This window comes from Oncorhynchus mykiss, chromosome 22 (assembly GCF_013265735.2).
Source record: "Oncorhynchus mykiss isolate Arlee chromosome 22, USDA_OmykA_1.1, whole genome shotgun sequence".
Taxonomy (NCBI): domain Eukaryota; kingdom Metazoa; phylum Chordata; class Actinopteri; order Salmoniformes; family Salmonidae; genus Oncorhynchus; species Oncorhynchus mykiss.
Window position 1 is genome coordinate 33,532,860 of NC_048586.1, and position 23,871 is coordinate 33,556,730.

Here is a 23,871-nt window from a genome sequence, read left to right on the forward strand (position 1 = left end):
GCCACATTACTGGCGCATCCATGCGAAAGACAAATTACCCAGTATTGCCTTACAGAGAGGAGGGCCACAGGCACCAGATCAAGGGTTAAGAGTTTTAAAGCACCAATGATTACAGTCAAAGCCATGCACTGGGAACCTCACTTATGCTAAATTGCTTCAGTGGATGGCCCACCGACCGTACTGTTTGGATAAGCCTGCACTGACCTCGTGGAAGGAGATAAAAACAAGGGGCTATGTTTTAGAAGAACACTTGGCAGGAGAAGAGATGTAGGGTGAGATGGTAGCCTCCTACACTGACTGTCATCTGAGAGCTATACAATTCAGAGATGGTAACCAATTCAGAGATGTGTGTGTGTGTGTGTGTGTGTGTGTGTCTATGTGTGTGTGTGTGTGTATGTGTGTGTGTGTGTGTGTGTGTGTGTGTGTGTATGTGTGTGTGTGTATCAATGCCTGTATGTATGTGTGTATGTATAAGTGTGTGTGTGTGTGCATCAATGCCTGTATGTGTGTGTGTTTGTGTGTGTGTGTGACGGAGGGTGATAAGGGCTGCCATGCATGCCTGGCCATGGGTCTACAAGGTTGTATCCCAAATTCTACAGAGAATGGGGTGCCATTTGGGAGACATATTGGCTGTACCAGCTCACGTCCTGTCACAGGAATGAAGGGATGAGGGGGAGGAAAGGAGGGGAGGAGGAAGGGAAAGGGGAAGGGGGATTCACTCTACATTAATTCATGCACACACACCCACGCACTCATGCACGCACGCACACACTACGGACCTCCCTTCATGCTCCGTGCAAAACTTTAAAGCTGTGAAACTGGGAGTTCTAGATCCCCATGGGAGAAGAGATAGAGAGACCCTCATCTCATCCCAATTCATCATACTCTTTCAGCTTGTCTTTGGTGTATGGTGTCTTGTGGGAAACAGCAAACACACACAAGGCCCCTTTATACTGAGTCAAATTGTAAGAGAGGGGACACGATGCACATTTGATGAGGGCAAAACAAAATAAAACAGAATAATTTAAAGATGCATGGATAGGGGGATTTCTACAGTAGGCCTGCATGTATTTCTCTAAAACATTACACCATACATCATATATATATACACAGAGCATACCAAACATTAAGAACACCTTCCTAAAATTCAGTTGCACCTACCCTTTTGCCCTCAGAACGACCTCAATTCGTCAGGGCATGGACTCTACAAGAGGTTGAGAGAGTTCCACAGGGATGCTGGCCCATGTTGACTCCAATGCTTCCCACAGTTGTGTCAAACTGGCTGGATGCCCTTTGGGGGGTGCCCATTGGGTGGTGGACCACCCAACAGCATTGCAGTTCTTGACACAAACTGGTGCACCTGACACCTACTACCATACCCCGTTCAAAGGCACTTAAATATTTTGACGTGCCCATTCACCCTCTGAATGGCACACATACACAATATCATGTCTCAAGACTTAAAAATCCTTCTTTAACCTGTATCCTCCCCTTAATCTACAGTGATTGAAGTGGATTTTAACAAGTGACATCAATAAGGGATCATAGCTTTCACCTGGATTCACCTGGTCAGTTAATGTATATTTTCCCAAGGACAATTAGAAAAGACTGAATGACATGGTATCAGAAATGTATATTTATTTTAATTGGATCTCTGTTCTTAACTGACTTAAGAAGATGCATTGTTGAAATGGACAGCGTTTAGCCATAATTATGACTTTTTGACTGTGTTAATTAAGTACAATTATAATGTCTCTCACCTGTGACCTCCCTAACAGTCCGGAACACATTCAGCTTCTCTGGATCCAAAGCTTTAATGTTGTGGTACACATCCCTGTGAGGGAGAGAGGGAGAAGAATGAGCGAGAGAGATGGAAGAGAGAGAGAGAGACAGAGAGAGACAGAGAGAGGGGTGAGCGAGAGAGATGAGAGAAAGAGAGAGAGAGGTGGAGGGAGAGAAAAAGAGAGAGGGGTGAGAGAGAGAGAGAGAGAGAGAGAGTGAGAGAGAGAGAGAGAGAGAGAGAAAGGAAACAGAGAGAATAAGCGAGAGAGAAACAAAGTGAAAGAGACAAATATTTAGGAATTGAAACAGAAAGCGGTCAAGTCACCCACATAACCACTGTTTCTCTCATATTACAGGGAGGTGAGCTGTCTAGAGCAGGGTTATTCAACTGGGGGTCCACGTCCTCTGGAGCTATTGCAGGGGGTCCGCGACAACAGAATAAACACATTTTTAATTACGTATCTACAGTACAATAGTTAGGAAACTACACTCAGAAAGGTCACTCACTGGAATATCTGACATAGGCTTTGAAAAAGCACCCCGAATAGGCTAGCAGTGTGGCAAGTGCCACTGGCTGCTGGTAAACTTTCTTGACTTGGACATAAATTTCAGCCAAACTTAATGGCTAACCTTTGTTTAATCAGCTAAAGAACAGCTCTTAGCAAAAATGTGTTTGGAGTGACCTTTCTAGGTAATCCAGCCATGCGTCAATCTGAGTAACATAATCAAAAACACCCCAGCAAAATCAGTCAGTTTAAGAGATATCAGTTTTTTTTGCATGGGCTGCGTCTCAATCCACCATGTCCGCCAATGTCGGTCTTCAACTTCTGCAGTGGAAGGTGTTTGTCAGACCACGAAAACGTCTGTAGCTTCCGAACGGTTTGGCCTACACACTATTATGAACCCTCTATGGAAAGGGTAGACTTTCACAAACACAATGGTCATATCCATTTTACTTCACAACTTGTCTGAAGTCGATAACGCTGATGTGCCAACTTCTGTCAATAAGAGTCCAAACAGTTAGAGCTACAAACCATGTGTAACCCATACAAACGATTAGTGGTATGGAGGTAGCTTTGTGCCAACAAAAATAAGGGGTTAAATATATGTCCAAAAATATATATATTTCCTGAGCTTTCTTATATCTCCTAGATATAGGATATATATATATTTCCAAACCGTATTCATTAATATTTATTTTTTGACTGTCTTTTTTGCCATTTATGAATGTATTATTCAATGCGTTTCTATGGGCTATAGTAGTGTCATGACGTAGCTCTTTCTGGGTGTAGATCATGGCTTCCCCCTCTCTCACTCTCTCCTACACCCAGGTTATGTTATCTCAGGTAGTAAATTCCTGGCCAAGACTCTCTTCCCCTTTTCATAAAGAGAGAAAGACCACAGAGTGAACAAAGGATTTCAGGCGGCCCTCTTCTACTGTTACGAATAAAAGCCTCTCCTAACAAAATCCTCTTCAGACTGAGCAAACCCACGGTGTGAGCTGTGATTGTGAATAGTTAAGACCACAAAAACCTCAGTGTAAGCTAAAGTTGTAATGGTTGTTGAATTCCTAACCATACCACATGGAGCACTGGCTACACGGCTGGAAACGGTTCAACTCTGAGACTATCGATCCCTACAGAATAAGAGCAAATCTTAGATACTAATTACTAGTCTGCAGCTAGAAATTATGTAAACCTGGGATGCGAATACCGACAACCGCCAAAACATCTACTCTAAGAACAATGGATGCCTGGCGTATCCATTACAACAGACACTATCAGGATCCGCCACCATGAGTAGCCAGAGACTCTCTGATGAACTGACCGACGATTCCAACAGAGAAGAAAACAACTACATAATTGCATTAATATATTGATTTCAATTATTCCAGAATGAGCGAGCAAAGGATTAGCATTTCAATTGATATAATTATCCATTTTGTCTTTCCCGCTCTCTCAGTCTACACCCCCTTCCCTTTGTCCACCTAGCCGTCATATCGGTTTAGCCCACAAGGGGATCTTCCCTATCCTTGTTAGTAACCAATATCTACTGTTTGTTTGTTTATGCATTTCTGTGATTATTTAGTTAGTTAGTAAATACATTATTTAGCCAATTGGTGTATGGATGATTTATAGTAAAGGCTGGGTTCGTGCACATAACCAACAATTTACGACGTTCAGATAAGACTGCCGTGAGATAAAGAATAATTAATTAATAGAAGACTAATTGATCAGATATTAAAATATCTGAAGAGTCGGGCCTCCAAGCTTGCACAGTGGTCTAGGGCACTGCATCGCAGTGCTAGCTGTGCCACCAGAGACTCTGGGTTCGCGCCCAGGCTCCCCGGGAGGTCCGTGGGGGAACGCACAATTGGCCTAGCATCGTCCGGGTTAGGGCCGGCTTGGCCAGTGGGGGATCTCCTTGCACACTAGCGACTCCTGTGGCGGACCGGGAGAAGTGCGCGCTAACCAGGTCACCAGGTGTTTCCTCCGACACATTGGTGCGGCTGGCTTCCCTTTTGGTTGCACGCTGTGTTAAGAAGCAGTGCGGCTTGGTTGGGTTGTGCTTCAGGGGACGCATGGCTTTCGACCTTCGTCTCTACCGAGCCCGTATGGGAGTTGTAGCGATGAGACAAGATAGTAACTACAAACAATTGGGGACAAAAGGGGGTAAAATAAAAAATATTAAAAATATCGGAAGAGTTATATTCGGAAAAGTATAACATTGTAATCTGAAGATTTGCTGTGGTGCCCCGACTTCCTAGTTAATGAAAATTACATGATTAGTTTACATGATTGTGTGTGTGTGTGTGTGTTTTTGCTCTCACCCTTTAATGCCAGTGATGAGGAAGACCAGGTTTCCATTGATCTTGGTACAGTTGGTGAACTTCTCTATGTTGCTGGAGTCCACGGTCTGAGCAGACTGCAGACTGGCTGTACCTATACCATCACAGGCTAAAACAGAAGATGAAGAAGGAGAAGAAGATTACTTGGTCAAATATTCCCCCAAAATTAAACGGAAATGTGTGGTCAGGCTTTTTCCCAACCACTTTGAAATACTCATATGGAACAGACAGGCACAAGAAGACACACAGAGTTTGGAGAGGTTGGAGCAGTGGGTAAGCCATAGTCAAGCACAGCCACAACATAACCACAGCTCAACCCCAACTACATCCAATCAACCAGATGAATAAACTGGATGTGAATGACAGGAGGATAGGGTTCAGGACGGTGCAGGACTGGACACCTTTAGGACAGATGTCAGTGCAGGCGATGCACATCTTGATGCGGTTCTGCTCCACCTCCATCTTGTTGCTGGGACAAGCCCTCACACAGGAGCTGTGGTCCACCACAAAGTTATCTGGAACAGCAAACAAAGAGTTAAAAATAGTATGTGTCAGAGCAATTCCAAGGCCGTACCCACTGGGAAACATGTTATGGATGTAATCTGTGGAACAGGTAGCATGTGAACAGACTGATTTGAACTGGTATTGATATGTGTGTCATGGAGGTTTAAAGGTCAACTGCCCCTTAGAACCAACTTCTCAGGTTTTAAATGGCCTATGTGGCATCGATATGAGTCAAAATAATTAATTCTAGTGTCAAAATTGACTACAAAGTGTTAATAGGATAATTTTGGTCATAAAGTCAGTCTTGTTCAAAACAGAGTTTGGTAAGTGATCGCATCATGACATACTTGAGGGTTTGTTTTGGATTACAATTATGTCAACAAATCATCCCGTTTTGTCTGTTAACACATGGTGGCACCGTGTTTTCTGGAAAAAGACTGGGGGAGTTTCCTTTACATGGCCTGGTGACCCGGGCAGGCGGAGACATCTCCTTAGGGGTACCAAATGGAATGGTAAAAGATGTTGCCCGCTTGCTTTCAATAATGTTTCAACTCAAATCTACTGTCCTGTTTGTTGTGATTGAATAGCAAAGACACACCCAAGAACCACCCACATTAAACCACACCCCCAAGACAACTCTCGTTTGCATACAGTCATGACCCCTAGCATTTCTTAATGAGCATTGATGAAAAACAAGTTCAAATCAGGAAGTGCAGTCATCCTTTAATGTAAATTAATGTCTTCCTCATGAGACTTGAAGGCAATGAATAGCAGTGGAATGTGACTACTGCTGCTGTGCTCCTGAAGATGACTCCTGTGATAAAATATGTTCCTTGTCCTCTTTATCTTGTTTTATTGTTTTATTGTTCTCTCCGGGTGAGAGCATATCTGGCCCCGCTGGTATAATATCTGATAGTCTGAACTGAGGACGGATTTTAGGAATAGAAATACACATCAAATAGGGGACCAATGATTGCTTTTCTCACAGCCTCAGGCATGGAGGTGGACACCGAAATTACAGGTACCTCTTCAGGGGTCCTTGTGGCAGTGCAGGAAATAAAAGAGCCTGGGTCATCACTAAACACCAAAAATAAGAAATCAGACTGAAATGGGGAGGGACTATCTGAACTTAATAATAATACAATTATTGTTTTTGTTGCTGCAAAACATTTGCTACGGTGTGCCCTAATAAGGCTGGTCCATGTGGTCCTTCATCGGTAGTGGGCTGCATTAGAGGCAGCACACCCCTCTCTCTCTCTTCCTGTTAGGAGCCAGAGCTCTTAGCAGAGTGCCAGGCACAAGCCCCAGGAGAGGAGAGGAGAGAAGAGGGAAAGGCAGTTTAAATCAGTGGAGGAAATGGCTGCTTTAAAGGAAGGGGAGGATGAAGGGAGATGTGAAGAGGGGGCTAAGTAGAGATGATCAAGGAAGTTGCTCGCTGCATTCCTCAGGGAAAAAAGGTTCAGACTTTAAAAAAAGAGGTTTGAGAAATGAATCAATATCTTGAGGCCCTTGGTAATGAGAATGACCAGCCTTCTCTGCTCCGCTAGTGATGATGAGTCAAGGCCTAGGCCAAAGGTAGGCAACTATGTTCAGCCGCAGGCCAATTTTTGTCAGAGCAAACATAATTAGAATAATTTGTACACAGCAAATTGCGTTTAAAACCAAGATATGGTCACCATGCCAGTGTTCTCCCAAAATAAGATTGTCGCTATGCCACATTGCCAGTTTTGCTACACCACTATATAAAGATTTCAGAGCAAAGTGAAACTGATATTTAGTAATGACAGAGTAACATAGGTCACCAATGACATCGTTGTGAATTGTGTAACAGGGCGTTCATAAATTCTAAGCGCTATCATGTTCCCCAATTAATTCAGTGCATTTCAGCAGTAGGCCTTGGCTATCTTGACACCCCAAGTAGGCTATAGCATTGTCAAAACATACAAATGTTGTAACGCCAGTTAAGCAAAAGTAAAATGATCAAAGTTGCTAAACTTGCTAGATAATGTCCAACTCATGACAGAATATCTAGGGGGCAGCATTTTCACTTTTGGATGAATAGCGAGCCCAGAGTGAACTGCCTCCTACTCAGTCCCAGATGCTAATATATGCATATTATTATTAGTTTTGGATAGAAACTACTCTGAACTGTTTGAATGATGTCTATGAGTATAACAGAACTCATATGGCAGGCAAAAACCTGAGAAAAAATCCAAACAGGAAGTGGGAAATCTGAGGTTTGTAGTTTTTGAACTCACCCCTATCGAATACACAGTGGGATATTGGTTATGTTGCACTTCCTAAGTTTTCCACTAGATGTCAACCGTCTTTAGAACGTTGTTTCAGGCTTCTACTGTGATGTGGGACCGGATGAGAGCTCTTTGAGTCAGTGGTCTGCCAACAGCCTCGTTCTCAGATACGCACTTTCACTTGAGAGGTAGCTGTCGTTCCAATGCTTTTCTACAGACATAGGAATTCTCCGGTTGGAACATTATTGAACTTTTATGATAAAAACATCCTAAAGATTGATTCTATACTTAGTTTGACAAGTTTCTTAGTTTGACAAGTTTCCTCGACCTGGAATATAACTTTTTGAACGTTTCGTCCGAATGGACCATATCGCGCATTTGGATTTGTTTACCAAACGCCCTAACAAAAGAAGCTATTGAACATAAATGGACATAAATTATGGACATTATCGAACAAAACAAGCATTTATTGTGGAACTGCGAATCCTGGGAGTGCATTCTGATGAAGATTATCAAAGGTAAGTGAATATTTATAATGCTATTTATGAATAATGTTGACTACCCAACATGGCGGATATTTCTCTGGCTGGTTTGGGCTCTGAGTGCCGTTCTCAGATGATGCTTTTTCCGTAAAGTTTTTTGAAATCTGACACAGCGGTTGCATGTCTAAAAATGTTATTTTCATCGACATTTGTAATGGGTATTTCTGTTTATTCAAGTGGCTCTCTGCAATATCACTGCATGTTTTGGAACTACTGAACACGCCAATGTAAAATACGATTTTTGGATATAAATATGACCTTAACCCAAACAAAACATACATGTATTGTGTAACATGAAGTCCTACGAGTGTCATCTGATGAAGATCATCAAAGGTTAGTGATTCATTTTATCTCTATTTGTGCTTTTTGTGACTCCTCTCTTTGGCTGGAAAAATGGCTGGGTTTTTCTGTTAGTTGGTTGTGACCTAACATAATTGTTTGTGGAGCTTTCGCTGTTAAGCATTTTTGAAATTAGATACTGTGGCTGGATTAACGAGAATTTTATCTTTAAAATGGTGCCTAATACCTGTATGTTTGAGAAATTTGATTTATGAGATTTTGATTTGTATTTGGCGCCCTGCAATTTCATTGGCTGTTGGCGAGGGGTTCTGCTAGCGGAACGGGGTAAACCTAGACGGGTTTTAAGCAAAAGTAAAATTATCAAAGTTGCTAAACTTGCTAGATAATGTCCAACTCACAACAGAATATCTCCGATGTGGCAAAATAGAGTTGATGGTTATACAGATAACAAATCAGCTCATGAATAACAGGGAGACAAAGAGAGGAAATTGTTTAAAAATCAAGATATCTTAAAAATGTATATTGTTTGTTGATCACATATTCTCTACCGAAGCTCTCACATTGGCAGCAATATCAGGCAGCGCAGAGATGCGTGAGAAAAGATATAGCGGTATTTTGATATGCATAGGCGAGACGTGCTTTGATAATGCAACCTATGGATTACAGAATAAAGATAGAGATTTTCAAGCAAGACAAGAGTCAGGATTGGGATGACAGGAAATTAGCCTGAAATATATATAAGGCTATATACAGTTGGAAGTTAACATACACCTTTGACACGAACATTTAAACTCACGTTTTTCACAATTCCTGACATTTAATCCTAGTAAAAATTCCCTGTTTTATTTCAGTTAGGATCACCACTTTATTTTAAGAATGTGAAATGTCAGAATAATAGTAGAGATAATTATTTATTTCAGCTTTGATTTCTTTCATCACATTCCCAGTGGGTCAGAAGTTTCCATACGCTCAATTAGTATTTGGTAGCATTGCCTTTAAATGCCCACAAATGTTCTATGGGATTGAGGTCAAGGCTTTGTGATGGCCACTCCAATACCTTGACTTTGTTGTCCTGAAGCCATTTTGCCACAACTTTGGAAGTATGCTTGGGGTCATTGTCCATTTGGAAGTTTTAACTTCCTGACTGATGTCTTGAGATGTTGCTTCAATATATCCACATTATTTTTTCTTCCTCATGTAGCCATCTATTTTGTCCCTCCTGCAGCAAAGCACCCACACATTATGATGCTGCCACCCCCGTGCTTCACGGTTGGGATGGTGTTCTTCGGCTTGCAAGCCTCCCCCTTTTCCTTCAGAAAAACAATGGTCATTATGGCCAAAAAGTTAGATTTTTGTTTTATCAGACCAGAGGACATTTCTCCAAAAAGTACGATCTTTGTCCCCATGCACAGTTGCAAACCGTAGTCCGGCTTTTTTTTATGGCAGATTTGGAGCAGTGGCTCATTCCTTGCTGAGCAGCCTTTCAGGTTATGTCGACATAGGACTCGTTTTACTGTGGATATACAGTGGGGCAAAAAAGTATTTAGTCAGCCACCAATTGTGCAAGTTCTCCCACTTAAAAAGAAGAGAGAGGCCTGTAATTTTCATCATAGGTACACTTCAACTATGACAGACAAAATGAGAATAATAAAAATCCAGAAAATCACATTGTAGGATTTTTAATGAATTTATTTGCAAATTATGGAGGAAAATAAGTATTTGGTCACCTACAAACAAGCAATATTTCTGGCTCTCACAGACCTGTAACTTCTTCTTTAAGAGGCTCCTCTGTCCTCCACTCGTTACCTGTATTAATGACACCTGTTTGAACTTGTTATCAGTATAAAATACACCTGTCCACAACCTCAAACAGTCACACTCCAAACTCCACTATGGCCAAGACCAAAGAGCTGTCAAAGGACACCAGAAACACAATTGTAGACCTGCACCAGGCTGGGAAGACTGAATCTGCAATAAGTAAGCAGCTTGGTTTGAAGAAATCAACTGTGGGAGCAATAATTAGGAAATGGAAGACATACAAGACCACTAATAATCTCCCTCGATCTGGGGCTCCACGCAAGATCTCACCCCGTGGGGTCAAAATGATCACAAGAACGGTGAGCAAAAATCCCAGAACCACACGGGGGGACCTAGTGAATGACCTGCAGAGAGCTGGGACCAAAGTAACAAAGCCTACCATCAGCAAGGGCATTGAAGATGAAACATGTCTGGGTCTTTCAGCATGACAATGGTCCCAAACACACCACATAACTTTTGTTATTGACCAAATACTTATTTTCCACCATAATTTGCAAATAAATTCATAAAAAATCATACAATGTGATTTTCTGGATTTTTTTTCAAATTTTGTCTGTCATAGTTTAAGTGTACCTATGATAAAAATTACAGGCCTCTCTCATCTTTTTAAGTGGGAGAACTTGCACAATTGGTGGCTGACTAAATACTTTTTTGCCCCACTGTAGATACTTTTGTACCTGTTTCCTCCAGCAACTTCACAAGGTCCTTTGCCGTTGTTCTGGGATTTATTTACACTTTTCACATCCCCAGGTACACTTCCAATTTACTTTTTTTAATGTTATTTTTAATTTCACCTTTATTTGACCAGGTAGGCCAGTTGAGAACAAGTTCTCATTTACAACTGCGACCTGGCAAAGATAAAGCAAAGCAGTGCGACAAAAAACAACAACACAGAGGTACACATGGGATAAACAAAAGTACAGTCAATAACACAATAGAAAAATCTATATACAGTGTGTGCAAATGTAGTAAGGAGGTAAGGCAATACATAGGCCACAGTAGCTAAGTAATTATAATTTAGCAAATTAACACTGGAGTGACTGATGTGCAGAGGATGATGTGAAAGTAGAAATACTGGTGTGCAAAAGAGCAAAAAAAGTAAATAAAAACAGTATGGGGATGAGGTAGTTAGATGGGCAATTTACAGATAGGCTGTGAACAGCTGCAGCGATCGGTAAGCTGCTCAGATAGCTGATGCTTAAAGTTAGTGAGGTAGATATAAGTCTCCAACTTCAGTGAGTTTTGCAATTCGTTACAGTCATTGGCAGCAGAGAACTGGAAAGAAAGGCAGTCAAAGGAGGTGTTGGCTTTGGGGATGACTAGTGAGATATACCTGCTAGAGAACGTGCTATGGGTGGGTGTTGTTATGGTGACCAGTGAGCTGAGGTAAGGTGGAGCTTTACCAAGCAAAGATTTATAGATGACCTGGAGCCAGTGGGTCTAGCAATGAATATATAGCGAGGGCCAGCCGACAAGAGCATGCAGGTCGCAGTGGTGGGTGGTAAATGGGACTTTGGTGACAAAACGGATGGCACTGTGATAGACTGCATCCAGTTTGCTGAGTAGAATGTTGGAGGCTATTTTGTAAATGACATCGCCAAAGTCGAGGATCGGTAGGATGGTCAGTTTTACGAAGGTATGTGTAACGGTCGTCGTTACACATACAAATAACAAGAGAATGAATGAAAACGAAACAGTCCTGTCAGGTGCAGAAACACAAAACATAAAACAGCTACCCACAACCCATAGTGGGAAAACAGGCTGCCTAAGTATGGTTCTCAATCAGAGACAACGACAGACAGCTGTCCCTGATTGAGAACCATACCCGGCCAAAAACAAAGAAAAAATAACATAGAACGCCCACCCTAGTCACACCCTGGCCTAACCAAAATAGAGAATAAAAAGACTCTCTATGGACAGGGCGTGACAGTATGTTTGACAGCATGAGTGAAGGAGTTTTTGTTGGGAAATAAGAAGCCAATTCTAGATTGAATTTTGGATTGGAGATGCATAATATGAAAGGAGAGTTTACAGTCTAACCAGACACCTAGGTATTTGTAGTTGTCCACATATTCTAAGTCAGAACCGTCCAGAGTAGTGATGCTAGTCGGGTGGGCGGCTGCGGGCAGTGATCGGTTGAAGAGCATGCATTTAGTTTTACTAGTGTTTAAGAGCAGTTGGAGGCCACGGAAGGAGTGTTGTATGGCATTGAAGCTCGTTTGGAGGTTTGTTAACACAGTGTCCAACGAAGGGCCAGATGTTTACAGAATGGTGTCGTCTGCGTAGAGGTGGATCAAGGAATCAGCCGCAGCAAGAGCGACATCGTTGATATATACAGAGAAAAGAGTCGGCCCGAGAATTGAATCCTGGCACCCCCATAGAGACTGCCAGAGGTCAGGACAACAGGCCCTCTGATTTGACACACTGAACTCTATCTGAGAATTAGTTGCTGAACCAGGCGAGGCAGTCATTTGAGAAACCATGGCTATTGAGTGTGCCGATACGAACACGTTAGAGGATGTCAATTAGCCTATCAGAAGCTTCTAAAGCCATGACATCATTTTCTGGAATTTTCCAAGCTTTTTAAAGGCACAGTAACTTAGTGTATGTAAACTTCTGACCCACTGGAATTGTGATACAGTGAATTATAAGTGAAATAATCTGTCTGTAAACAATTGTTGGAAATATTACTTGTGTCATGCACAAAGTAGATGTCCTAACCGACTTGTCAAAACTATAGTTTGTGGAGTGGTTGAAAATTGCTACAACACTAGTGAAGAGCAAAATCCGCTTATAAAACATGAAAGCAAAACGTTGTATTCTGCTAATATATGAGCAAACTAGAATGCTGTGTATGGTGTGTGTATAATATATAATAATGTAGGTTTGTTAGTAGACGTTTAGCGAATTACAGTCATGCGTGCATACAGTATGTAGCATGTGTGTCTATTCTTATTTCACAGTTTTTTTAATGTCCCCTTATTTCACAAAAGTATGGTTGTATGTTGTGTGTGTGTGTGTCATTCCTTACGTGGGCACTTCTTGACGCAGAAGGCACCATAGGTGTACTTGGCTCTGGGGTTGCTTTCCAGCTGGAAGGTGGTGGGGTTGTACACAAAGGGCTGGGGACACTGGGTCACACACGCCCCGCTGTCGTTGAAGTTGGTGCACGCCTGTGGACAAAACACATGCACACACACAGACGGACACACACCACAAGCGTACACAGGTGAACGTACACACAGGCACACCCACACACACAAACACAAACACACACGTCATCACACACACACCATCACACACACACACTAGTGCTGGGTGGTCAAGGAAACACAGTCCACACAGCAGTATGCAGCTAAATAACAGACATTAAGCTTCTTATCGTCACTGGGAGCCCTATGCTCTCCAAGCAAGCACATTATCACTTAATTGCTATGTAGCTGTAAACACACACACATACTAAAACACACACACAGACTTAGTAAGTAATTAGCAATTGATAAGCACCTTTACTCCACACAGAGATGCATACAAAGCTCTCCCTCGCCCAAATCTGACCACAACTCTATCCTCCTGATTCCTGCTTAAAAGCAAAATTTTAAACAGGAAGTACCAGTGACTCGCTCAATACAGAAGTGGTCAGATGAAGCAGATGCTAAGCTACAGGACTGTTTTCCTAGCACATACTGGAAAATATTCCGGGATTCTTCATATCCAATCAAATCAAAGTTTATTTGTCACTGAATACAACAGGTATTTCACCTTACAGTGAAATGCTTACTTACAGGCTCTAACCAATAGTGCAAAAAAGGTATTAGGTGAACAATAGGTAAGAAAATAAATAAAACAACAGTAAAAAGACAGGCTATATACAGTAGCGAGGCTATAAAAGAAGCAAGGCTACATACAGACACCTGTTAGTCAGAATGATGGCATTGAGGAATACACCACATCAGTCACTGGCTTCATCAATAAGTGCATTGATGACCTCGTCCCCACAGTGACCGTACGTACATACCCAAACCAGAAGTCATGGATTACAGGGTAGAACTGCCACTTTCAAGGACCGAAACTCTAACCCGGACGCTTATAATAAATCCCGCTATAGCCTCCAACGAACCATCAAACAGGCAAAGCGTCAATACAGGACTAAGATTGAATCGTACTACAACGGCTCCAACTCTCGTCGGATGTGGCAGTGCTTTAAAACTATTATGGACTACATAGAGAAGCATAGCCGCGAGCTGCCCAGTGACACAAGCCTACCAGATGAGCTGCATTACTTCTATTCCTTCTTCGAGGCAAGCAACACTGAAGCATGCATTAGAGCATCAGCTGTTCCGGACAACTGTGTGATCACGCTCTCTGTAGCCGACGTGAGTAAAACCTTTAAACAGGTCAAAATTCACAAGGCCGCAGGGCTAGATGGATTACCAGGATGTGTACTCCGAACATGCACTGACCAACTGGGAAGTGTCTTCACTGATATTTTCAACCTGTCCCTGACCGAGTCTGTAATACCAACATGTTTCAAGCAGACCACCATAGTCCCTGTGCCCAAGAACACCAAGGTAACTGCCTAAATGACTACCGACCTGTAGCACTCACGTCTGTAGCCAAGAAGTGCTTTGAAAGGCTGGTCATGGCTCACATGAACCCAATTATCCCAGAAAACCTAGACCCACTCCGATTTGCATACCACCCCAACAGCTCCACAGATGATGCAATCTCTATTGCACTCCACACTGCCCTTTCCCACCTGGACAAAAGGAACACCTACGTGAGAATGCTGTTCATTGACTACACCTCAGCGCTGAACACCATAGTGACCTCAAAGCTCATCACTAAGCTAAGGAACCTGGGACTAAACACCTCTCTCTGCAACTGGATCCTGGACTTCCTGAACGGGCCGCCCCCAGGTGCTAAGGGTAGGTAACAACACATCTGCCACGCTGATCCTCAACACGGTGGCCCCTCAGGGGTGCGTGCTCAGTCCCCTCCTGTACTCCCTGTTCACTTATGACTGCACGGCCAGGCACGACTCCAACACCATCGTTAAGTTTGCAGATGACACAACAGTGGTAGGCCTGCTCACCGACAATGATGAGACAGCCTATAGGGAGGAGGTCAGAAACCTGGCAGTGTGGTGCCAGGACAACAACCTCTCCCTCAATGTGATCAAGACAAAGGAGATGATTGTGGACTACAGGAAAAGGAGGACTGAGCACGCCCCTATTCTCATTGACGGGGCTGTAATGGAGCAGGTTGAGAACTTCAAGTTCCTTGGTGTCCACATCACCAACAAAATATCATGGTCCAAACACAACAAGACAGTCGTGAAGGAGGCACAACAAAGCATATTCCCCTTCAGGAGACTGAAAAGATTTGGCATGGATCCTCAGATCCTCAAAAAGTTCCACAGCTGCACCATCGAGAGCATCCTGACTGGTATGGCAACTGTTCGGCCTCTAACCGCAAAGCACTATAGAGAGTAGTGCGTATAGCCCAGTACATCACAGGGGCCAAGCTTCCTGCCATCCAGGACCTCTATACCAGGCGATGTCAGAGGAATGGTCATAGACTCCAGCCACTCTCTGCTACCACATGGCAAGTGGTACCGGAGCGCCAAGTCTAAGTCCAAAAGGCTTCATAACATCTTCTACCCCCAAGTCATAAGACTCCTGAACAGCTAATCAAATGCCTACCCGGACTATTTGTATTACCCTCCCCACCCGCCCCACACACACATTTTTACACTGCTGCTACTCTCTGTTTATTATCTATGCATAGTCACTTCACCTATACCTACATATTACCTCAATTACCTCGACTGACCTGTGCCCCCGCCAATTGACTCTGTACTGGTACCCCTTGCCTCACTACTGTTAATTAATTTTTTCTCTTAAATTATTATTTTTTCTTATTTTTTACTTCAGTTTATTTGAGTAAATATAAGCATTTCACTGTTCTACACCTTTTGTATTTGGCACATGTGACAAACAATATTTGATTTGATTTTAATAAGTGTACTATAGTGCATGTTTGGTATCACTACAAACCCTTCAATACTAATCGAGTGGTATGTATTGTAATATTTAGCATGATGAATGGCTAAGCAGCTCTCATTATGTGAAAAAGTTTAGACCTGGGATACATCGGAAACTTATTCTATTCCCTATCTAGTGCATTACTTTTGCTAAGTTTATGGTCAAAGGTAGTGCACTATAAAGGGGACAGCGTGTCATTTGGGACCAATCCCAGGAGTTTAATCCAGGCTGTTTTTCCAGTCAGAAGTGTCCATTTCTCCAAAAGTGCAATTGCAGTTAAAACAGCACAATTGAGAGAGAGAGAGAGGTCTAATAGCAATAGTTAGAACTCACAATATCTAACTAAACAGAAAGGGTAGCTCAACGAGAAACATAATACAATAGACTCTGGAAAGAAGTTTGATCAAGCCAGGATAAATCGACAGATAATGAGGGAGCGAGAGAGAAGAAAGGAAAGAAGTTTGATCAAGCCAGGATAAATCGACAGATAATGAGGGAGCGAGAGAGAGAGAGAGATTAACAAAGGAACAGGAGGACGGGGAGGTGGGCACAGCAATGGTTTTATATTTAACACAAAAAAATTAGAAAATTTGATTTTAACGGTATCTTTCCCACAAAGAACAATGCCTGTTTCCCAAATAGCACCATGTTCCCTATTTAGCACACTACTTTTGACCAGGGCCCATTGGCCCAAAGCCTTTCACTATTTAGGGAATAGGGTGCCATTTGAGATCCAGACGATTTAAACAGGGATATTTTGTGTCAGGAGCTCCTTCTCTATGGAAGTATGAATAGCTCCTGATGGAAGTAACCTCACATTCACACAAAAGGTCACAGTTAAGAGGAAAGCTCTGATGTACAAAGAGAAAAGAAGAGCAAAGAAAGAAATAGACAAGCTGGTATATAATCAAAAACTCCATGGCGGTTTGAAAATATTCACCATGGAAACAGGTGATTGGAAAGAGGGGTTTGTATTTTGTGATGATAGGCTTTATGAAGTGTGTGCGTACTTACGAAGCAGTCCGTATCCTTGGGTCCGGAGCATCCGCCTGCACACTCGCGATGGCAGCAGTTACTAACCCAGGGTCCGAAACAGCGACCGTCACACTGCTCAGCACACACAGTCTTAGTCACTGCAGATAGACAACAGAAGACCACGATATAACAGGCTCCCATTACAGAAACATGACTGTGAATAGAATCCAAAGAGGCAAACAAATCCACAAACGGAGTGCTTGAGAGAAAGAGCATCCATATAAGTGATTAAAATAGTTTTACAAATCTGCTGAATGATGACTAGACAAGTCATTTTTATTGGCAGAAACACAGAACACACATTGGCCTTTCAAGGGGCTTCAGAGAGTGCACATGGGTCAAGTTTCCTAGACACAGGTTAGACCTAGTCCTGGACTAAAAATACATTTTTTATGGGGATTCTCCATTAACCAGGCGTTTCAGTCCATAGGACGAGGCTTCATCTGTGTCCAGGAAACAGGCTCATAGAGTTGAGCTGAGGCTACAGAGTAGAGCTCAAGCTAGAGAGTACACTCTTAGAAAAAAGTGTTCCAAAAGGGTTCTTCGGCTGTCCCCATAGGAGAACCATTTTTGGTTCCAGGTAGAACTCTTTTTGGTTCCAGTTAGAACCCTTTTGGGTTCCATGTAGAACCCTCTGTGGAATATATTCTACATTGAACCCCAAATGATTATACATGGAACCAAAAAGGGTTCTTCAAAGGGTTATCCAATGGGGACAGAGGGTTATCCTATGGGGACAGAAGGTTCTCCTATGGGGACAGAGGGTTATCCTGTGGGGACAGAAGGTTCTCCTATGGGGACAGAGGGTTATCCTATGGGGACAGAGGGTTATCCTATGGGGACAGAGGGTTCTCCTATGGGGACAGAGGGTTATCCTATGGGGACAGAATGTTCTCCTATGGGGACAGAGGGTTATCCTGTGGGGACAGAGGGTTATCCTATGGGGACAGAGGGTTATCCTATGGGGACAGAAGGTTCTCCTATGGGGACAGAGGGTTATCCTATGGGGACAGAGGGTTATCCTATGGGGACAGAGGGTTATCCTGTGGGGACAGAGGGTTATCCTGTGGGGACAGAAGGTTATCCTATGGGGACAGAGGGTTATCCTATGGGGACAGAAGGTTCTCCTATGGGGACAGAGGGTTATCCTATGGGGACAGAAGGTTCTCCTATGGGGACAGAGGGTTATCCTGTGGGGACAGAGGGTTATCCTATGGGGACAGAGGGTTATCCTGTGGGAACAGAGGGTTATCCTATGGGGACAGAGGGTTATCCTGTGGGGACAAAGGGTTATCCTATGGGGACAGAGGGTTATCCTATGGGGACAGAGGGTTATCCTATGGGGACAGAGGGTTATCCTGTGGGGACAGATGGTTATCCTATGGGGACAGAGGGTTATCCTGTGGGGACAGAAGGTTCTCCTATGGGGACAGAGGGTTATCCTATGGGGACAGAAGGTTCTCCTATGGTGACAGAGGGTTATCCTGTGGGGACAGAGGGTTATCCTATGGGGACAGAGGGTTATCCTATGGGGACAGAGGGTTATCCTATGGGGACAAAGGGTTATCCTATGGGGACAGAGGGTTAGCCTATGGGGACAGAGGGTTCTCCTATGGGGACAGAGGGTTCTCCTATGGGGACAGAGGGTTATCCTATGGGGACAGAGGGTTATCCTATGGGGACAGAGGGTTATCCTATGGGGACAGAGGGTTCTCCTATGGGGACATGTTCTAAATAGCACATTTTGTTCTTAAAGAGTAGAGCTGAAACTCAAGAGTTGAGGTGATGCTAGATAGTTTTGAGAGATGATGTTCATATGACATCCTGTCAGTCTGTGGAGCTATATTTCTGTTTCCCATCTATCAGTGACAGTGGTGTAATTGAAATGGCTATCAGACGTCTCTCCTGAATGTGCTGCTTCCACTGCAGAGAGAGAGAGAGAGAGAAAGAAAGAGAGAGAGAGAGAAAGATAGAGAGAGAGAGAGAGAGAGAAAGAGAGAAAGAGAGAGAGAGCGATAGAGAGAGAGACAGCCCTTTCCCATTCTCCTTTTGCTCCATTCACCAGTCCTGTTCATGTCCAGCTTTATGGGCTGATGTGCTGATTGGCTCCTGCCGTATGCCTCCGGCTCACTGCACACTTCCTGACAGCTACAACTGAAAACTGGCTGAGGTTTCACAGATAAGCATTTCTTCCTCAGAGGCCTTTTTTAGACTCACTCTGACTCTCAAGCTTAGGTTTTACCTCTCAGTTTGTGTATGTGTGTGTGTGTGTGTGTCCATTCCACTGCAACACTTTTATATAGCCAAGCATTTATACATGCATCCATTTGTGTAAGTGTATGTGGAATATGTCTTACTGAGTGCATTGAGTTATCTTCAACATATAGCCATTAAGAGCTCTTGTTCTCTCAGGTTGATACGTAGTTGGCTGCTCATAATGTACTGGTGGTCGTAATTGGGGTCATGGTGGGGCTATGTTGGAGGTGGTAGTTATTGGGGTCATGGTGGGGTTATGGTGGAGGTGGCAGGTCTTGGAGTCATGTTGGAGGTGGTAGTTCTTGGGGTTATGGTGGAGGTGGTAGTTCTAGGGGTCATGGTGGGGTTATGGTGGAGGTGGCAGGTCTTGGAGTCATGTTGGAGGTGGTAGTTCTTGGGGTTATGGTGGAGGTGGCAGTTCTTGGGGTCATGGTGGAGGTGGTTTTTCTTGGGGTTATGGTGGAGGTGGCAGTTCTTGGGGTCATGGTGGAGGTGGCAGTTCTTGGAGTCATGGTGGAGGTGGTAGTTCTTGGGGTTATGGTGGAGGTGGTAGTTCTAGGGGTCATGGTGGGGTTATGGTGGAGGTGGCAGGTCTTGGAGTCATGTTGGAGGTGGTAGTTCTTGGGGTCATGGTGGAGGTGGCAGTTCTTGGAGTCATGGTGGAGGTGGTAGTGGTAGTTCTTGGGGTTATGGTGGAGGTGGCAGTTCTTGGGGTCATGGTGGAGGTGGCAGTTCTTGGAGTCATGGTGGAGGTGGTAGTGGTAGTTCTTGGGGTTATGGTGGAGGTGGCAGTTCTTGGGGTCATGGTGGAGGTGGCAGTTCTTGGAGTCATGGTGGAGGTGGTAGTGGTAGTTCTTGGGGTCATGGTGGAGGTGGTAGTTCTTGGGGTTATGGTGGAGGTGGTAGTTCTTGGGGTCATGGTGGAGGTGGTAGTTCTTGGGGTTATGGTGGAGGTGGTAGTTCTTGGGGTCATGGTGGAGGTGGAAGTTCTTGGGGTCATGGTGGGGTTATGGTGGAGGTGGTAGTTCTTGGGGTCATGGTGGAGGTGGTAGTTCTTGGGGTTATGGTGGAGGTGGTAGTTCTTGGGGTCATGGTGGGGTTATGGTGGAGGTGGTAGTTCTTGGGGTCATGGTGGGGTTATGGGGGAGGTGGTAGTTCTTGCGGTCATGGTGGGGTTATGGGGGAGGTGGTAGTTCTTTGGGGTCATGGTGGGGCTATGGTGGAGGTGGAAGTTCTAGCATCATGGGCAGAGCAGAGCATAGTCATGGTGATGATTTCAGGATGAACTTCAACACTCCAAAAAATGCAATCTAAGCAAGCATAAATATCTTATATTGAGTGATAATTCACGTAGAATGCGTTTTTTTTCAACATTTTTCATAACTAGCTAAACTTTCTAATGTCATTAGCACATCAAAAATTGGCACCTTTTTCTCCCCAATTTAGTGATATCCAATTGTCTCATCATTGCAACTCCCCAACGGGCTCGGGAGTGGGGAAGGTTGAGTCAAGCGTCCTCCGAAACATGACGCGCCAAACCGAGCTTCTTAACACCCTCCCGCTTAACCCGGAAGCCAGCAGCACCAATGCCCCTGAAAAAACTATGTTTAACTGACAACCGAAGTCAACCTGCAGGCATCCGGCCCACCACAAGGAGTCGCTAGAGCACGATGAGCCAAGTAACTTTACACCACGGCCACACCCTCCTACACTCCACTCCTTTCCTCCCCACCCTCCTACACTCCTCTCCTTTCCTCCCCACCCTCCTATACTCCTCTCCTTTCCTCCACACCCTCCTACACTCCTCTCCTTTCCTCCCCACCCTCCTATACTCCTCTCCTTTCCTCCCCACCTTCCTATACTCCTCTCCTTTCCTCCCCACCCTCCTATACTCCTCTCCTTTCCTCCCCACCCTCCTACACTCCTCTCCTTTCCTCCCCACTCTCCTACACTCCTCTCATTTCCTCCCCACCCTCCTACACTCCTCTCCTTTCCTCCCCACCCTCCTATACTCCTCTACTTTCCTCCCCACCCTCCTAAACTCTCCTCTCCTCCCCACTCTCCTATACTCCTCTCCTCTCATCTCCACCCTCCTAAATTCCTCTCCTCCTCATTCTCCTCTCTTCCCACCCTCCTAAACGCCTCTCCTCCTCACCCTCCCAAACTCCTCTCCTCTCCTCCTCACCCTCCTAAACTCCTCTCCTCACACTCCTAAACTCCTCTCCTCCTCACCCTCCTAAACTCCTCTCCTTCTCACGCTCCTAAACTCCTCTCCTCCTCACCCTCCTAAACTCCTCTCCTCCTCACCCTCCTCTCCTCCTCTCCTCCTCACCCTCCTACACTCCTCTCCTTTCCTCCCCACCCTCCTATACTCCTCTCCTTTCCTCCACACCCTCCTACACTCCTCTCCTTTCCTCCCCACCCTCCTATACTCCTCTCCTTTCCTCCCCACCTTCCTATACTCCTCTCCTTTCCTCCCCACCCTCCTATACTCCTCTCCTTTCCTCCCCACCCTCCTACACTCCTCTCCTTTCCTCCCCACTCTCCTACACTCCTCTCATTTCCTCCCCACCCTCCTACACTCCTCTCCTTTCCTCCCCACCCTCCTATACTCCTCTACTTTCCTCCCCACCCTCCTAAACTCTCCTCTCCTCCCCACTCTCCTATACTCCTCTCCTCTCATCTCCACCCTCCTAAATTCCTCTCCTCCTCATTCTCCTCTCTTCCCACCCTCCTAAACGCCTCTCCTCCTCACCCTCCCAAACTCCTTTCCTCTCCTACTCACCCTCCTAAACTCCTCTCCTCACACTCCTAAACTCCTCTCCTCCTCACCCTCCTAAACTCCTCTCCTTCTCACGCTCCTAAACTCCACTCCTCCTTACCCTCCTAAACTCCTCTCCTCACACTCCTAAACTCCTCTCCTCCTCACCCTCCTAAACTCCTCTCCTTCTCACCCTCCTAAACTCCTCTCCTCCTCACCCTCCTAAACTCCTCTCCTCCTCACCCTCCTCTCCTCCTCTCCTCCTCACCCTCCTAAACTCCTCTCCTCCTCATCCTCCTAAACTCCTCTCCTCCTCACCCTCCTAAACTCCACTCCTCCTTACCCTCCTAAACTCCTCTCTTCTCCTCCTCACCCTCATAAACTCCTCTCCTCCTCACCCTCCTAAACTCCTCTCCTCACACTCCTAAACTACTCTCCTCCTCACCCTCCTAAACTCCTCTCCTCCTCACCCTCCTAAACTCCTCTCCTCCTTACCCTCCTAAACTCCTCCCTTCTCCTCCTCACCCTCCTAAACTCCTCTCCTCCTCACCCTCCTAAACTCCTCTCCTCCTCACCCTCCTAAACTCCACTCCTCCTTACCCTCCTAAACTCCTGTTCTCTCCTCACACTCCTCTCCTCCTCTCCTCCTCACCCTCCTAAACTCCTCTCCTCTCCTCCTCACCCTCCTATACTTCTCACTTCTCTTCTTCCTCACCTCATCCCATCCTTCTCTCCTCTTCTCCCCTCCTCCTCCGTGTCCTTTTCTTTTCACCCCCGCTAACGCACCATCACTGCATTCCATTACACCCGCCACCCGCTACCGTTAGTGAAATTAAATGGCCTACTTACCAAAAAGACATTTTGTCAAACAAATGACCTCGTCAGGAGCAACACACACACACACACACACACACACACAAACACACACACACACACACACACACACACACACACACACACACACACACACACACACACTATTTGCCTTTAAATATCCACTTAAAAATACCAGGCAGCCACTACAAATAAAAAGTAATCAATCTCATAAAGTATGCTGAATGTCTTCAATTTGAACAGGCTGCTGACAAGAGCATCAGTCACAGTGCTGCATCTTATATCAACGCTGCCTAGCTGTCTGATTTTATGGAGCTTTAGAGTTCCTGCCTATGTTTCTAGAGGGGCTCAGGCTCTGTCTCTAAGACAGTCTGGGGAGAGGAGTGTTTGTGTGTGTATGTGTGTGTGTGTGTGTGTGTGTGTGTGTGTGTGTGTGTGTGTGTGTGTGTGTGTTAATACACATGTGCGTGCGTGGTTGTTGTGTGTCATAGACCAGGGAGCCTGTTTAGTCACCTGCATGTCAGGACATAACACAGCCAGCTAGCTAGCTATCAGTTGATATTGATGAGGGCGTTCTGTATTCAGTGCTTGATGCGAGAGTATTACACTGACAGGCCTTCATCTAGCTGTTCCTCACACACTGGTAATGCATCCTTCTGCCCTCTCAATGAGAAAGAGGGAGAGAAATGGAGGGAGAGAGATGGAGAAAGAGAGATTGAGCAATAGAGGCATATGGATAGAGGGAGAGGGATGGAGGAAGAGGGACAGAGGGATAGAGGTGGAAGGAGAGAGATGGAGGGAGAGGGATGGAGGGAGAGAGATGGAGGGATAGGGATGGAGGGAGAGGAATGGAGGGAGAGAGATGGATGGAGGGAGAGAGATGGAGCAATAGAAG

The 23,871-nt window shown here is 44.7% G+C and overlaps 1 protein-coding gene across 1 annotated transcript in view; it reads right to left on the bottom strand.

Annotated features, from left to right (window-relative positions):
* The window catches only part of LOC118936582 (receptor tyrosine-protein kinase erbB-4-like), a 134,515-nt gene that overhangs the window by 35,196 nt on the left and 75,448 nt on the right, over positions 1-23,871 (bottom strand). Inside the window, exons 4-8 of the mRNA XM_036959591.1 lie at positions 17,105-17,223; positions 13,075-13,216; positions 5,032-5,145; positions 4,613-4,739; positions 1,761-1,834 (exon numbers count right to left, since the gene is read on the bottom strand). Coding sequence (XP_036815486.1) covers positions 1,761-1,834; positions 4,613-4,739; positions 5,032-5,145; positions 13,075-13,216; positions 17,105-17,223 — 576 coding nt within the window. The remainder of the gene's footprint in view (positions 1-1,760; positions 1,835-4,612; positions 4,740-5,031; positions 5,146-13,074; positions 13,217-17,104; positions 17,224-23,871) is intronic.